Source organism: Drosophila hydei, unplaced genomic scaffold, assembly GCF_003285905.1.
Source record: "Drosophila hydei strain 15085-1641.00,03,60 unplaced genomic scaffold, DhydRS2 tig00000211-arrow-pilon, whole genome shotgun sequence".
Taxonomy (NCBI): Eukaryota; Metazoa; Arthropoda; class Insecta; order Diptera; family Drosophilidae; genus Drosophila; species Drosophila hydei.
The window spans coordinates 1,567,065-1,585,092 of NW_022045685.1; the positions used below are offsets into that span (position 1 = coordinate 1,567,065).

The following is an 18,028-nucleotide window of genomic DNA, read 5'->3' on the forward strand; positions in this document are numbered from 1 at the left end:
ATGTTTCAGTTCTTTTGGTTGCCTTCAAATGTATTTCTAGCAGAGAGTTCTTAAGCTGAGCACAAAGCAAATGTGCCTCAAGGCAAAATCAAGTTACCCAACATAGCGACAACACAGTGAACATTGTTGTTGTTGTTGCTGCTGTTGTCAGCGTCTGTTTATTACGCATACGACGCATTGGTTGCGTCGACGGCATCAAATCACAATTGGCGCCAGCGCACGTGACCGTCGCGACGTGCCAGATCTGGTCAAGTTGAAATGCAAATTGGAACTTCCGTTAAATTGATGCAGCTGGCAAAAGGCTGAAAAGGCAATTGCAGTGCGCAGCTCGCTGTCCGCAGACTCATGACGAGTAGCCGTGCATGGGCAATCAATGCACTCGAGTGCAACAAAACAGCTGCCGTTGGCACTGCCTATGCATGTGTCAGTGGCGATGCCGATGCGATGGCGATGCGATGGCGATGGCTGTCGCATCTTCAACCTTTGGCCAAATGCTCTGGCAGTCAATCAGACGTTGCAGCCAGCTGGCAGCTGGCTGGCAGCTCGTCAGCAGACCCCCATCGGACCCACCGGCCAGCCGAATGAGTTATGAGTCTTGAGCCACAGCAGCCTTCCGACAAATGAGCTGAAACTGAGACCCGAAAACCCCCAGAGTTTGGGGGCTCTGAGTAAATCTGTTCGCTTGCAGTTTGATTTTCTAAATTGATTTATGTGTCGGCAGCGCTCGCTAAGTTTCTTTTTTAATGGCACGTTACGCTTTTAATGGCTTTTAATGCCAGTTCATTTTCGCTTTAGTTCTTTTTGGTTCGGCACGGTGTGTTGCGGTTCGGCTTGGCTCGGTTCAATTTGGTTTGGTTCGGCTGCGGTGGACTGTGGTCTGTTCCGCAACTTTTTACCAGCGTGTTCTTTATTTGATTTATGAAAAAAGTTGCAGCTAATAAATGTCACATCAACGCAAGTGTGTGCGTGTGTGTGCAAGTGCTCAACCTATTCAAATCTCTGTCCCTACAGACTCCCCTCTGCCCCCGTCTGTTGACAGCTCCTTATCACATTCGTTAGCTGGTTAGAAAATTTTCTAATTACAAAACTAACATTTACAATGTAACTTAGAGACAAGCACAGTAACAACAAAGTGTAGATGTGTGTGTGTGTGTGTGTGTGTGTGTGTGCAAACAAAGCAGCAGTTGGCAGCACTCTGCTTGTAAAATGGGCTTCACTGCGTGTGTGTGTGTGTCAAAAACAGTGCCAGGACGTTGATGCAACAAGTTGCATACACAATTAGCACACACACACACACACAGCACACACATGAGCAACGAGCAGCGTCCTTTCTGCTTGCTCTGCTTCGCCTACCCCATGCGTCCTGTGTCCTGCGCTCGGCTTGTGGCTGTCGCAGCGCCAGGAAGCGTCTGCTCAACTTTCAAGTGCTGCTCGACGATACTCATAAAATTCCCTCCAGGTAATTTAAGTGTGCCTGTGTGCGTGTGTGTGTCTGTGTGTTTCTATATTGTTATTGTGGCACTGGAGCTGGAGTCCGGGCCTGGCTACGCATAACAGCAGAAAGTTGTGTCCTCTTGCTGTCCTTCTCTGACCATGTTGCACTTTTGGCCACTTAAGAGCCATACACTAGACACAATTCGGATCATAGACGAATCTGCTATTAACTCAACTAGAAAACCAATCAAGGAGCTCGCATATAAACAAATCAATACAAAAATAAATATAATTAACATAAATAACATAGCTAAGGCGTGTGTGAAGCCATAAAATATATTCCTTATCGATCTCTGAGCTGTTGAGCTGCAACCAGACTTCTCTATGCCAGTAGCGACTGAAGCTGTGAAGCTGCTGGATTGAGAAATATATCTAGGCTTCAGTCCACATTGATCTTGAGACTTCACTATGAAAGTTGACTTAATAAAACTTTATAGTTAGTTAATAAATGCAAGAGTCAGGCGATATAGCTCGATAGGTTTATAATTAATGCGAATATAAAAAAAAATCATTTCTATAACTTAAAAGCCACAGCTTAGCCAGATTGCGCTCTCTATCACTTCCTTGTTTTTTATTCTTTTTAAATATTATACGCATAGATAACAAAAGGAAGTCACATTTCTAGTTACAAAACGCAGAGTATGCGAAAGTCGTTGAGCTGCAAGTTGTTTGTGTTTAAAGTGCTTTGGCAACCGTTGAGCAGTTTCTAGTCAGACTCATTGTTGTCGTTGAAGTTGTTGCTGCTGTTGTTGTTGTTGTTGTTGTTGTTGGTAACGTTGACATTGCTTTGATTTGCTGCATTTAATGAGCGTTGCTGTTGCGCCTGCAAGTATGCAGATAAATTTTGGCAAATGCATTAAAACGTTATTAAGCGCTGCCCCCGAAGCAACTGCATGAGTGTGTGCCGGTGTGTGTGTGAGTGTGTGGCTTGCATGTGTTTTAAATATTTAATTATATTTAGCTGCCTTAAGTACTTACAGTTTTGCGCTCTTAGTGACATAGGCACAGACAACGTCACTTGAACAAATAAGCCACAAATTGTAATCGTGTGTGTGTGTGGGAGGCTGGCGCTGTGTGCACAACGTTGCGTATGATTAACATTTGCGCTTGGACAGCTCAAAACTGGCCGTCGGCAAATGCTGTGGCAAGCCGTTGTGGCTGCCGGTGCTGCTGCGCTCATCTAATTTCTTACGCAAGAATTCTTTTAATATGCCAAGACAAATTGGAAATTAACCAAAGCTATCGGAACTGCTGGCTGCTGTTGCTGCCAGATAGGGACAGCTAGCTGTAGCCGCATAGTTCGCCATTTGCCACACACACAATTTTCCATAAATAATTTTCATAAAAACTTGTTAAAGCCCAAGACAAGTGCGAGTAAATAAATAAATGTCTGCACAAACAGCAACGGCAAAAAAGCAAGGAATACGCGAGGAATATACTTAAGCTCGTCCGCTCGCTCGCGTGTTATTTGTTGCAGCTACATGTGGCAAGGCGAGCACTTTATGCCCCGCAGCACAAAGTAAACACACTTTTTCCAGCATCTTCATTGCACTGAGCTACAATCCGAAATGCGTGGCGTATCGATTGGCTCACATTGAAGTTTGATTGCATTTCTGATTGTATTTCTTCTAAATTCATATAAAAATACTTATAAAATAGTTGGATTATATTATATCAGGATTATCTTTAAGAGTTGTCGTATAAGCAAATATTATATGTATCCATGTTGCAATACTTTGTTATTCAACTACTAGAGGTTCTTTTTTGCATTTCCTCCTTGATCTGTCTCCCCAATAGACTTAACGCAGCCAGTGAAACGATCACGGAAATCAAGCAACAACTGAACTTAAAATGATTTCTATGCCTCAAAACTATTCTGTTAGCTATAACAGAGCTCAAGAGTTAATACAAAAGAAGAGCAAACTGAGAAATTTTAATTAACTTTAATATTAAAATAAAATATAAAAAAATAAAAATAAAATACAATTTAAAATAAAATATAATAAAATATATGTATACAAAAATTAATTACTGTTAATATTAAAATGTAGTAAAATATGAAAAAATATTAAAGAAATCTTTAAAATATAGTTTAAAAATAAATTTAATTTTGTTAATATTAAAATTGAGTAAAATTAAATAATCAATATTAAAATAAGTAAAATATGAAAACAAAAATATTAGAAAAATCTTAAAATCAAAAAAATATTTGAGAATCGTGATATAGTACAGATTTTAAAAAGTGTAAAAAAGAAACAACAAATTTTAATATAGTAAAATATATGAAATGTATTATAAAAGTTTAATTTAAAAAAAAAGTTAAAAATAACAAAAAATATTATTAAGAACTTAATATTAAAATACTGTAAAATGTATAAATGTTAATAAAATAAAATGTATAAAAACTATTACAATAATCTGTGTATTTATTTATAGTAAATTATGTAAAAAATTATTAAAAACCTTCAATTTAATTTCATCTATATACAAAGCAGTTAGAAATTTGTATTTGAACTGATTTCGCAGCCTTATTTAATTCTAGATTTTTGTTAGGGGTTCTTATCCTGCAATGGATGCAATGGATGGCTTTTCGTATGCAAGTTAACTCCACTGCAATTGCAGCGCATTTTTGCTTCGAGCTGTCATTGTTTCCTTTGGGTGCTGTCGACCTGCGGATTGCTGCAATTGCTCCTCCGTTTCCTATGTCTCCCTACCACGCCCCCACTCAGCCTACCTTAAAGTGAGTGCCCGTATTCATAGTCGCATTCGCATTCGCATTCGCAGCTTCCTTTCGCATGCCATTTACTTCGTTTGGCGCGGTGCGCACATTTTTCTTCTGATTTCTCCATATATACGTATATATACATATATATATATATATATATATATATATATATTTTTTTTTTTTTAGCTTATTCTTACTTTATTTTCTTTTTGCTTGCATCGTTTTGTTCGGCAACTTTTCGTGGCCATAAACACGTACGCGTTGCCAAGCAGTATGGGCAGCTGCTTTTATCTCTTCACTCCCCGCTCACTCAAACACATGAGCACACTCTTACACACTTACACACACACACACACATTGACACACACTCACATGTTTGTAGTCCCAGCAGAGATCGTTGTTGTTGGAAAAACTCAATTTAGCTTTTTGCAACCTTACCAAGAAAAAAAAGAGAAAGAAAAAAGCGATAGAAATAGAGAGAGAGAGAGAGAGAGAGAGAGAGGGAGAGAGAGAGGCAGAGGGAGAGAGAGACGCGCAAAACGAAAGAGCAGCGGAAGAAGAAACAAAAAGTAAAATTTTTTTCTCGTGTCATTTTTCTGACTTGCTGTGCACACACACACACACACCCGCACACACACATAGAGTTAGTAATAACAGGAACTACAAAATGGCTGTCGACGTTGCTAACATAACCAAAAATGCCGAGCTGCGAGTTGCGAGCTGCGAGCACTGCTCAAATGACTTTCTGGCAACTCTGGACGTGCCTCACTTGCCGCTTATTAGAAATCAAATCCCATAAAAGCCACACTGAGCCCAGCAGCAGACCAGCACGAGCAGCAGCCATGGAACGTTAAATGACACAGAAAAACTAACCCAACCAAAAACTGACTGCTCCCGGCCCTGTACCGGCTGCCAGACCAAGCAGATTAGGCGTTGCCAAATGTGGGCGTGTCAGAAATACAAATATAGCGAAACAGCAGACAGCAGACAGCAGACAGCAGACAACGACTGCTGTTATCTAAAATATATATATTTCTTGCAGAAATCAATATTAAACAAAGTTTTGAAATCAATTCTTAAAGAATTTTAGGGGAAAGTGGACTCTGTTGGTTGTAGAATATGAATGGAAAGCAGATCAAAAATAGTATTTAAAAATAAATGCACATTTGTATGCTTGTAAGCTTAATCACTTAATATCGCCCTTCTTTGCGATTCACAAAGATTTAAGTTAGAGCTGAGGTATGATAAAGATAAGTCTGAAAGCTCTGTTAATTTCTTGATCTTTTTTCTATGCAGCCAATTCTAATGTGAGTAACTGTTAAAGCAATTGCTATGCGCCGTTCTATGTGATTCACAGCAAGTCTATTAGCTGTGCTAAGCAAAGCTGAAGCCAATCTCCCACCCTCCCTCTCCTTTCATACCCTCAATAGGAATATTTATTCAAGCAATTCAAGTCGTTTTATTTAGTACTAAATACATTAGAAAATACTGGAAAATATCCGAAATATGGTAAAAGGGATCGTTAATTCAGTGCGAATCCTTGCAGCTGAAATGAACTTCTTTGGTTTATGTCAAGCGGCAAAGCAAACCGACAAACAGTATTTATTGTGGCCACGGGGCTCGATTTCGGTGCCCAAGATATGGTCAGGAGTGTCTCTGATGCAAAGTGACCATGGAGGACAAAGTCGAGCTGGAACCTTGTAACGACTTTCGCAATGACTTGCACAATGCCAGTGCTTGTAAATCTGAAATATTGTCTTTGGCAGCGTGGCCCGAATCAGTGAGCAAATGGCCAATGCCCGAGGGCAGTTGATATGAGGCGATGGTAGGAGGCGTGGCGGGGGATGAGCTTGAGTGGACAATGAGCTGACACTGCACACAGTTGCGATATAAAACCGAAATCGAGACACACACCACACACACACACACCCACACGCGCGCATAGAAAGTTGACTCGCCTGTGGTTCGAGTGGGCGTGTGTGTGTGGGTGCGTGTCTGTCGGTCGCAAATCTGCCCCCGGAGCGGCATCCAAGCAGAGCAGAGTAACAGTTGCCATAGCTTTAGCCATTGCCATAGCCATAGCTATGGACGCACAGGACGTGGGACAAACAGGACAACACAGGACACGGACACAGCCACTGCCACAGCCACAGCTACATCCATAGCCATAGCCATAGCCATAGTCGTAGTCATAGCTGTGCGGCTGATATTTTGTCATTTGTGTCACGTTCGCCATTCATGATGATTTCGTTCGTGATGCCCGTTTTCTCTATCTACGACTCTCTCTCTCTCTCTTTCTCGCTCTCGCTCTCGCCTTCTCCCTTGCGCCACACAGCAAGTGCTCTCTCGCTCTAACCGTTGTAACTACATTTGTATCTGTATCTGTAGCTGTAGCTGTAGCTGTAGCTGTATCTGTATCTGTGGCTGGCATTTGTGCGCCATTTTATTTATGGAATGCAGCTACTCTGTGCCCGTGTGTCCGCCTGTCGGCTGTCGCCTGTCTCCGGTCTCCGGTCTCTGGTCTCTGGTCTCTGGTCTTCGGTTGGCTCGTTGGATCTTATGCCAGCTCCTGCTACGTGTGTTATCCTTTGCCAGCCGCACATTCGTTTTGCCCATTTCGAATGCCGCAATAATTCTCACGTAGCCAGCTTCGGCTCGGCTCTGTGTAAATGTATCCACTTTCAGCATTTTTTGTGCAAGCATAAATTTCCAGCATTTTTCCCATGTTCAACACAAAACTAACAAAAAAAAAAAGAAATAAAAAAATAAATCTGAAAAAGTATAAAGAATAATAACAAAATCCATAGAGCAAAACTTACCTACATTTTTGGGCTTATCTACGGGGAGAGCGGGGCAGCAAGAGAGAGAAGCGGAAGGAGATAAGCACAGTTAGCGTCAAGCTATTTTCTATGCTGGCTTGCGAGGGTTGCTTGGTTGGTTTTCAAGCTTGTAACTACATGCAGCTTCAGCTTAATCAAACAATTTTAATTTTTATCTCAATAGAATCTGAGGGGGGGATTTATCTTTTTTTCTCTCTATCAAGTGTTTTATCATTGGACTTATGACTTAATTTCCTTATAAATGCTTAGCTGTAAAGCTGACCCAATGCAACAGCTAATGTTGACTAATTCTACTGCCTTTCTATGCGATTTTCATGTATGTAATGCTTTAATGCTTTCATTATTCATTTGAAGTAGAACTCAGTTACCATCAGTGCTCGCTCTATCCCTCTCTCTTCTCTCTGTCTCTCTCTCTCACTTTCTCTCTCCATCTTTCCCTCTCTCTCTCTCTCTCACTTTCTCTTCTCTCTATCTTCTCTCTGTCTACCTGTCTCTCTCTCTCTCCCTCTCTCTCCCTCTCCCCCCCTCTCTCTCTCTTCCTCTCTTTCTCTTCTCTCTCTCCTTTTCTGCCTACGCCCTTCTATATTTGTCATTCTTTATCACCCCCTATCCTTCCCTATCTATCTGTCTATCTATCTATCTTTCACTACTTAACTTTCGTTTCTACCCTCGCCGTTGGCTGGCCTGCGGTTTCAGGCATCGTTTGGTTTTGCGCTGGAATAGGTAAGCTCAGTTTGTAGCTGGCAACGTTGTCAAGTCCATGAGGGATTCCCATTTTATTAGCCCACCAAAACTCATGAAACAAGCACGGGGCCGTGCATAGTTCACAATTTCCCTGACCCCACACGGCCCACTCGATAGGGCTTGTAGTTCAGAGTTCAGGCCGTATTGCAGTGCACGGGAAATGTATTTGACAAAATATTTCAGTTATTTACTTTTGTCCAACATAAAGGCAGCCAACTTTTAGGCTAACAAGCAGACAGCCGGAAAACCAAACATAAATCTTGTTACATTTATGTGGCTCTAACACCTTTGTCTTTTTATACGCTGAGCCCACCAAGAGTGGAACAAGCAAAGGTATAATGTTTTTCTGCAAGTGTATGTAACGTAGGCACATATATTGATGGATGCAAACGAACTTAAGCAAAGACAGGTTATTTTTGCATTCATATTATGAGCAGATATATTATTGCTTGTAATATTATAAAAAAATTAATAAGGATAATTAATTTGTGTTCTACATCTTTCTCTTGCTTTGCTTGCTTAAGCATAGTGCGCTCAGAGCGAGCCTAGTCGAATACGAATTCTAATATTCCCGTTAAATCGAAACCACTCTCGTTTATCGATAACTTTTTCGATACATAAGATAATTAAGTTTTATATTAAAATGAACTGAAAAGCAAGTTAATTGTTGTGAGAAAGCTAAAGTTGTTTAGATCAGGGAAATCTGTGGCAAAACTTTGGAAATAGATTTTTATAATTTTTGATCAGGTTTGCTAAAGTTTGCGCAAAATGTCCATCAGAATCCATTTTACAATATAATGAAATTCAAATACTCCAAATGGTGAATATTCAAATCAAAATTAGTTTCAGCTGCTGCAATAAGACTAAAAGTGTTGAAAAAAAAGTGATTAAATTGTGAAATTTTGTGAAGCTGAAGTCGAGCATCTTTAGGATATTTGCAGTTAGCCCTTGGCATAAGTCTTGCCAGAGCATCTGCTAGTCGGGCACTCTCGAGTGCGGAGCACTTGTTTATTTTACTTTTATTTTTTGGTAATCGCTACTGTTTGGCTCATTGTTGTTGTGTGGCCCGTTTCGGCTGGCCAAAGTGCAGAGCCGGGTCCGTCGGGGCTAACGGCGCTGCCCGAAAACCAAACGAAACTTTATGCATATTCAACTTTTTACATTATTCTTTGTGGCCGGCGAAAAGTTGCAGCAGCAGCAACAATAGCTGCTCAGGCTGAATATGCGTGGCAAGAGTTCCAAACTGGAGAAAATCCATTTAAGATACATATAGAGATATATAGAGCGAGAATTTAGCTTAGGGAGCTGTCTGTAAGCAAGATAATTAGGCTCACAGCAGCTGGCTGGGATGTGGAATTAAGTTCGAATCAGAAATGCCATTGGAATGGAGCTGGTATTGTGACCTTAGCCGAAGTAAAGCTGACTATTGTGTTGCAACATCTAGCAGCTGTCTGCGAACGTGTGGCAGTTGAATTATTAATCAAGCAGCAGAACTGCAAGGCCCAGATAACAATTTCTATTAATCCCAAGGCCTGCGAGTGGCCAAAAGGCCGGAGTGCGTAGAGTTGTGACAAATTAAAATCAAGTCTGCGTACCTTTTGCATATGTTGCGAAAAGTGTGTCGTCCATGAGAAGCAAAGGCTGTGGACAATGGCGAACATGGACACAATTTATGCGCAAAATGTTCACAGTTTAATTTAACAATGCATTTCGCATGCTTCACTCAGCCGATGCAGAGATAGAGATGCACAGATACTGATGCAATTGCAGATACACAGATGCAGATACAAAATGGCATTTGCCAAGCAAACGCACAGTGCAGACGACGACGATAAGACCGAAAACTGAAGACCAAAGCTGCAGCTGAAGCTCAAAGCAGAGACACTCAAATCAAAGCCAAAAACTAGACCATAAATAACAGTCTCTCTCTCTCTCTGTGTGTGGGTGGCTGTGGGTGGGTGGCTGTGCAGTCATGTCAAAAATATCATCACTGAGGCTGGCAACAAGGAGAACAGCACTGCAAACTAGGAAAATTTGAATTTGAATTGTTGACGCAACTAAATAAATGCGAAGTCGCCATGATTCAGAAATACTCTATTCCTTTCTCTCTCTCTCGCTCTCTCTCTCTCTCTCGCGCTCTTTTAGTCTGCCTAAACGTAACGAAATCAAAAATCTGAGCCAAAAACTTCCCAAAAATTTAAGGCTGCGTGCGTAAAGCTTGACTGACTATAGTACCATAGGAGGCGTGGCATGCGCTGGGAGGCGGGGGCGGCCTAGCTAACTGTATGGATAGCTATGCCCTAGCTAGCAGCGCGATGGGCGGGGCCATGCATGTCACAAAACTTGGAATGAATGACGTTACGTGAAGTTGACAACATGTCAAAATGGAGAAAAGATACCGTAAATGGACAGACAGAATGGCCAAGCCTGGGCGTTGTTGGCCGTTGCCTGCAAAAGTTACCTACGGCGATGTGGAGCAAGTTGCAAACAAGTGACATTTATGTTGCCAAAACAAATAACAAAGCGCTGCGGCAAGCCAGTGTGGTGACGGCAGGCGCTACAGTGTGTGTCTGTGTGTCTGTGTGTGTGTGACAGGGCGGGCGTGCTGTTGTGCCACATTTTGTGGCACGTGAGGGGCAGCGCTCTCGCTCGCTGGCTAAATCAGAAATCGCAAATATTAGAATAAAGACTGTGTGCCATGTGCGAGCGAGACGCAAACAGAGACAAGACACACATGTGCAGCTGTTGCAGCCATATCAGTGCAGTGCCAACACACACACACGCATACACACACACACATACACATTGTGTGCAGCTCGCACACGAAGCTAAGAACGGAGCTCAAATCTCAGGAAAAAGTATTTTTCCGCAACAAACAAGCAAAAGTGACACACAACAGCAGCTTATTGTTGCTGTTGTTGTTGTTGCTATTGTTGCTGCAACTCTTATGGCGCCAAGCATTCAACGCTAGGCGTGGCACTTGCGCACCGCCCACACAACGACAACGACAACGCTCTCAACTGTTGGCCTGGCTTTGATTTGGCTTTTAATACCCTGCAAGCAAGCCCCAGCAGAGCGGGCATATTGGCTGTGCCTGTGCTAGCAACAAGCTTATGTTCATCAGACTATACTTTCCATACGACGCTAGACTCAGCGAGAGCTCTCATCAGATTGCAGGGTAGCTGCCAGTCGTACACTTTGGCGCTGTCTGTTTGCTCCTGTGTCGATTGTTGTTGCTGTAGTCGCAGTCGCTTTTGTCGTCTCTTTGTTGTGCGTCGCATCGTTGGCCGCTTGCCGTAGCCCCCTCGCATTGGTGGGGTGCGGGCAGAGGGCGCTGCGCGCGTGTGTTTGCATATCTGAGCTCTGCGATCGCCAAGTGTTTTCGTAGTCGTGGTCGTCCTGCCAGTCGAGCTGTCCTTTAGCCCGAGGCAGTAGGGAGAGGGAGCGGGAGGGGCACTGGCACTTGACTCCTGGCCGCTGCCATGTCTCGACTACACTCGCATCCTTTTTGTTTGCCTCGTGGCCCGCGTCGCCAGAGCCAAAAGTTTATGGAGCGTCGCGGCTTTTGTTTCGCCGCTTTTGCTATTTTGGTTATCCTTGGTGTTGTTGTTGTTGCTGCCATCGAAGCGCCGCCACCAGTGGGCGTGGTGCTGGCCACAGCAAGCAGTTGGCCAACATTTTCTTGCCACTTGTTTGTCTGCGCCAGCGATTTTTGATACTGACATTTGTTTGCCGTTCGCCACGGCTACAACAAATGGCGCCCCAAAGGTGAGCAGTCAGTGGCCCAAAACTAATATTCCGCTGGCCGAAACGCTTTGAATGTGCAGCAGCAGATTGGCAGCGCGATACGCGACCAACTGGAGCGGCTGCGCTCAAGTTTAGCTCAGCTATGAGGTAAGAGCTTAGAGCAGTTCCTTGAAGTGCCCACATTGACCTACAGGCGAAGTCCTTGCGTCGGCAAGAGTGAGATAAAAACAGGAATAGATAAATTCGAATTTATTTAATGTTTGCATTGCAGTTGTAATTAATCAATTTCCACGGATTTTTATTTGTTGCTTTCGGTAATTAAGTTTTTGATGTATTTATGAAACACTCCACAGGCCAGCTAAATAAATATGAAAGATTATTTTATGCCTGCGACACTGCAGCCCAATGAGGACCAAGCAAATGTTTTTAAATACAAAATTTATTCGCCTTTCCGACATAATTCAAGCTTGAAATATGGCCAACTCTCCCCAGTCAAAGCCGCTGAAAATTAAAAGAAAATTATTCGAGCTCCAAATAAGTGAGAAAGCGGAACCGAATTATGCAAACATTTCCATATTCGCTTCATTTGATGTCACTGAAAAAGCTTTCAACTCGACTTGGCTAAAACAAAGAAAGATCTTTCAGCGAACTTACCTGGGTTAAGATACCTTAGACAATGCGAACTGCAATTCAGAATATTCGAATTGGCATTGAATTTGGCAACTAAAGCTGATAAGTTTTTCAATTATATAAGAAGCAGTCAGCGAAAGGTATAAGACTTATAATAAGAAAAAGTCGATCGGGAGCTGAATAATATATAAACATAAATATAAGAGAAGAGCTTGAGAATTCTCTTCTACATCTATGTACTTCGATCAGTTTAGTTTCAGGTGTAACAGGATCGAAAACCATTTCCATTTGGAGCTATCGATTAAACTCGATATCGATCTCAAGTTCGTTGCTTAGAGCAATAAAAATAAATAACAAATTTGATATGTAAATTGTTTGAATTGTTTCTCAATATTCGTTTCATCCAAACTTTACGTTAAAAGATAACTGATCAAATTTGCCATACCCAAGTAGAGACAGTTATAATTTATAGATGCCTCCTGCATTCCCCTCAATCTGGGAGCCTTACAGTCGCTGCCGGCCATTTCCTAGTCGGCTAATCCTGTTAAAAGCTTACCTTCTAGCCACTCCACTGATATCACCTGAATATTAATGAAGTTTTACATACAAAAAGATTGACTTTTCGTTGTGGCTAAGAAGTTTTAAGGGCTAGAAAATCCTCGTTGTTGATGTGCATTAATGACCCAAGCCAGGGTAACTTGGATATCTAGCGCTTCTTGGATGATCGCACTTTGAGAATAGCAAATTGTTGATAGCAACATCAGCAGCAAGAGCAACAATTTAGCATTAACTGACGACAGCTGACAGCTGCAGGCCGTGGAAGAGGGGGCGGCAGGGCGGGCGGCACGCGCGTAAGTCGGCCAACTGCAACGGGCAAGGACATTGACAAGTGAAACATCAGACAAATGAGCGCGCGCGGTCTAAACGCTAAAGCGCCAGTACACACAAACACACACGCACATACACACACACACACACACACACACACACACACATACGCAGAGTGGCAGACAGACGTGCTCAATGTGGCGCAGGACCAGGACAGGCAGAGGCAGCCAAGCACTTCACAGCTTAACACCCTAATGTGCAATATTTTTGACTCACACACACACACACACACACACACACACACACACACACACACACACACACACACACAGAGACAGATATACGCAAACACACAAAGCAAATGTATAAAAAGGAAATACAGAAGGCTGGCAAAGTCGCTCCCGCTTCCGCTCACGTTCCACGCCCACCCACTCATCATGCCCCAGCTGTCGAAGACGAAGGCGCGACTGCGTTGCCAGCAGCAGCACTCGCATCAGCATCAGCATCAGCATCAACTTCAGCTTCAGCGGCAGCCGCCAAGCGCCACTCACTCAGCACGCAGCGCTCCGCTCTGCGTCCCTCCTCCGTGGCAGCAGCAGCAAACGACAATGGCGCTCACACACACGCACACACACATAGCCAGATAGCGGGCGCCACCCACTGGCCAACAACAAAGCTCATTCACTCACTCACTCACTCTCTGTCGCACTATTGCCGGCTCGCTCGCACACTCACTCTCGCTCTCGGGAGTGTCAAGCAGCTGCTGCTTCTTCTTTCCTTATTTGAAGTTTGGCATCTTTTTTTGCAGTTTTTCGTGTATTTTTTTACGTTTTATTTTGGTTTTTGTTGTTTTTTTTTTGCTCATTTTTTATTGCGCTTGATCTTTGGCTTATTACCATGTCACGTTGAATGCGAAATGCGAACGCTGCCGGAATACCAAATACACACACACACACACGCATACATATACATATATATACGGCTGTATTGTGTTTTCTTTTTTTACAAATTTTTTTTATTTATTTTTTTGCTCCAATGCGTTAAAACGCCAAAGGGGCGTTGAATTTTTCTGCTTTGCTGCTGCTCCTGGCTTTGACAACGCTAACGACAAGACTCTGGCGGTGGCAGCAGAGCTTGCTGCTGCTGCTATTGTTGTTGTTGTTGCTGTTGTTGTTGTGGTTGTTATTGTTCATGTTGTTGCTCTGCTTGTGCTTAAACTTGGGCTTTAAAAAGCTACGGCTTCGTCTTACCAATGCAAAGTTGGCGCAAGCACAGAGCAAAAGTAGAAATGCAAAAAAAAAACAAACAAAAAAAAAACAAGTAAGAAAAGTTGCGACCAACAGTTGACAGTCCAAAAGCATTTGACATTTTACCTTGGCAAGGCAACAACTCACACATAGGGACACGCACATACAGAGACAACAAATATACACTCACACTTACACACACACACACACGCACACATGTGCACAGACAGAGAGACAGAAACGTGAACGTGACTGTAACAACAAGAGCAAAAGCGCCAAATGTCACATTGAAAAATGCCATTGGTTCGACAAACTTTCTGCCCCAACCAGCAGCAGAAGCAGCAGCAGTGGCGGCAGCGTCAGCAGCAGCAACAGCAACAGCAACAATAATAGCATTCGAATGCTGCCAGTGCCTGCAGAGAGGATGCGCAGCAGCAGCGACAGCGACAGCAGCAACGGCGGCGATATGCGAACGCCTCTGCCATGAAACCGAAACCGAAACCAGTTGCTTAGCAACGCCCCCTTCTAACCGCAAACGACGACGTCGACAGCAGCAGCGGCAACGGCAACTGTCGCCGCAGCCGATGACTGCGACAAATGTCAGCAACAGACTCCATTGCTATTTTTGCAGCAACACCACGTATCAGCTAGTTGTCTCGCTCTGGCCCAGGCAGCTGCATGCGCAGGGGAAATTGTTTGCCATTGAGCAGGCCCCGTATGTGTGCGTGCGTCTGTGTGAGTGAGCGCGCATGCGATTCGTACACGACCAACGTTAAGGGGTAGGACAGACGCGAGCAGCAACAGCAACAGCAACAGCAGCAGCAGCAGCAGCAGCATCAGGTATCGAACTCGGGTACCGGTTCAGTTTGTGTTTGGCTGTGTTTCGCCTTCGCATTGCCATTCGCTCGCGCTCGCTCTGCCGCCGTCGTCGTTGCCGTCGCCGTCGCTGTCGACGCAGCGAGTTTTCGGTGTGTTCGCCTCGTTGCTATTGCTGCCCGTTGCTGCCGTCGCCGTTTTCAGTTTTTGTTTGACGTTCGCGTGGTGCGCTCGCATGTTGCGGCCCGTTATCGTTATCGACATCGATACGTACCGTTACCGTTACCGTTGACGCTGCCGTTGCCGTAGTCATTGCCTCTGCCGTTCTTTCGAAAGACGTTGCCAAAAAAAAGAAAAAACAAAAGCAGTGGCCGAACACACAACAAACAAAAATTGTTAAACAGCTGTTCTCTGGCACTCTTCTTCTTGTTTCTCTGCCTCGACTGCTGCCCCGTCGCGTTGCGCGTCCTTATTTTGCGTCGCGTTTCGATGCGATTCGATTTTTTTTCGAGCACACAAGAATTTGTTGCCAAAGTTTTTTTCAAGTGAGTTACTTGCCAAGGAATACAACAACAACAACAACAAATAGCTTCGCCTGCATAAGAAAGTGCCAAGTGGATTACAAGCAACAACAACAACACCGACAACAGCAAGAAGAAGAAGAATAAGTTAACAACAAATACAAATCAAAACAACGACGACGACGACAACAACAACAAATAAATATCAGCTGCCAGCTGTCGCGTGTTTTGCCGCCGGCATTAAACAACACAACAAACACACACGTGCTCCACACAGCTCGCGCTCTCTCCCTCTCTTTCTCGCTCTATCTCTGTCTCTCTTTGTGTTTGTCTCTCTGTCCTTTAGCCTCCCGCTCTCTTCTGGTCGCGCCCGCATTCGCATTCGCATCTACGCTCTGCCCGCGTGCGAGTGTGTGTGCGCGTTCGTCGCGTCAGTGCGTGTGTGCGCCTCATTATCATCGTGACCATTATCATCTCGCCCCCCAGCCTCGATATATTCGATAACAAAATTCTCACCGAGGCATCCAAAGCGCCCCTCAGGGCTGTCGCGCTGGCGTCATTTCTGGGCGACGGTTTTGCCGCCCTCGGTAGCCGAGCACCACCCGTCAAGGATCTAATGGCATTTGGTGCGGTCCTCCACACAAACCAGCACAACATAGGTGAGTCACAGATCAAAGATCCCGAGCGAAAGTCTCAGCCAAGGACTTGCCACAGCGATCAGCCTCAAAGTTGCCAGAAATTTGATCGTATCTAAAAATCATATATATTAAGATTTGATCGATTGCTGATCTCTATATTTAGAGAGTTTGGAAATGCCAAAGATTTTTTGCAACAAGCCAAAACTTGATCAAGTTCTATGTATAAAAATTTCTGTTTTAATAAACTGATCGAGTGGATTTCAGTTCAACCACTTATATGATATATCTGATACTTGATTTATCTAAAGAACTCTTTAAAGAAGAAGCAGCTTGCTCTGTGTAGTATTGTCTCGGGAGACTAAAAAGTTCTTTGTAAGTTGTTTCATATAGTTAAACATAAGTCATAAGTTCTTGCAGCGAAGTTAGTTTTGCATTAGGGATTTGTAGTTCAATTTTTTCTTTTTCTTTTTGTTTTTTTTTTTTTTTCAAATTTCGCGTTTACAAATTGTTGCTTCACGAGCATTAGCTGTGTAGAGTGGGCGCACATGGGTTAAGGCTGTGATTGGGCTGGACAGAAAAAGTTTGGCTCGTCGGCTTTGGGTTAAGCATGAAGCAAAGTTTTGCACTTTTGAACTTGCTGCAGGGTCGGGTATCACACTACCCCAGCTAAGGCGCAACTGTCCTGGACTCTTCTAACTAACTAAAGGCTAATGTTGCTGTTGTTGCTGTTGCTGTTGCTGTCTGCGTCTTCGTCTTGCTCTTCTTCTTCTTCTGGCTCTTGGTTTGCGCCCATTTCCCATTTTGTGCGCCTTTGCAAGTTTTTGTGTGGCGGAGGGCAAAAAGTTTGCTGCGACTTGTCAAAAAGTTTTCTTGTTGTTGCTACTGTTGGTTGTTGCTGTTGCTGTTGCTGTTGCTGCTGCTGCTGTTGTTGTTTGTTGGTTGTTTGTTGGTTGTCGGTTGTTTGCTGTAGTTTGTTTGACTGTTTTCCCTTTGTTTTATTTCATTTGCTCTCATGTCAAATTTTCACTTTTGCTGACTGTTTAATGTCAGCCCAAAACTTTGAATTTTGTTACCCAGTTGACAGCTTTTGCTGCCGTCGCTTCTGTTTTTTTTTCGGTTCTTGCTGCCTTTTGTCCAAATGGCCAACAAATCGCGTCAACAAATTTGTAAACCTGCTGATTTGTGCATGCACTTCGCCAAATGGGACTCAAAGCGACTCATAAAACTGCCGACTTGCAACTTGCAACTTGCTGCTGCTGCGGCTGCGGCTGCTGCTGCTGCTGCTTTGCTGGCTGCAAGTTGCCAACTTGGTAACTTGGCAACTTGGCAACTGCCAACTGACGACTCATAAATTGCTGGGCTCGCTCGGACAGGCGCTGCACAGAGTGTGTGGCGGGTGTTAGGCGTGCCTCAAAAGGGGGGCAACAGAAGTCAAAAGTCAAAGCTGTCAACGGCACAGAGACGCGACGCAACGGGCCACAGAGTTGGGGCACACACATAGAACAAAGCGCGCAGCCCAAAAAGTCATAAAACATTGCAACCTTTTTTCTCTTTTGGTTCTTTTGTATCTTCTGGTTGCATCTTTTCAATTTTGTTGTTGCCGTTGCACAGCAGCAGCAGCAACAACAAAAGCGCAGCAACGCCTTTAACAAAGTTCGCCTGCTGTTCATCAACATTTATGACTGTCCCGAGTTGCTGCTGCTGCTGATGATCATGATCATCATCATGCTGATGATGATGACGTTGACTGGCCTAGCTGGCTGACTAACTGCCTGGAAGCTTCAAGCTGCCACAGGCA

General features: G+C 43.7%; 1 protein-coding gene across 1 annotated transcript in view; it reads left to right on the forward strand.

The window, feature by feature from the left end:
• The first annotated feature begins 15,141 nt into the window (after positions 1 to 15,141).
• LOC111603177 (LIM/homeobox protein Lhx1) overlaps positions 15,142 to 18,028 on the forward strand; it is a 56,654-nt gene continuing 53,767 nt past the window's right edge. Inside the window, exon 1 of the mRNA XM_023320658.2 lies at positions 15,142 to 16,251. Within this exon, the coding sequence (XP_023176426.1) occupies positions 16,209 to 16,251 (43 nt within the window). The 5' untranslated portion in view covers positions 15,142 to 16,208. The remainder of the gene's footprint in view (positions 16,252 to 18,028) is intronic.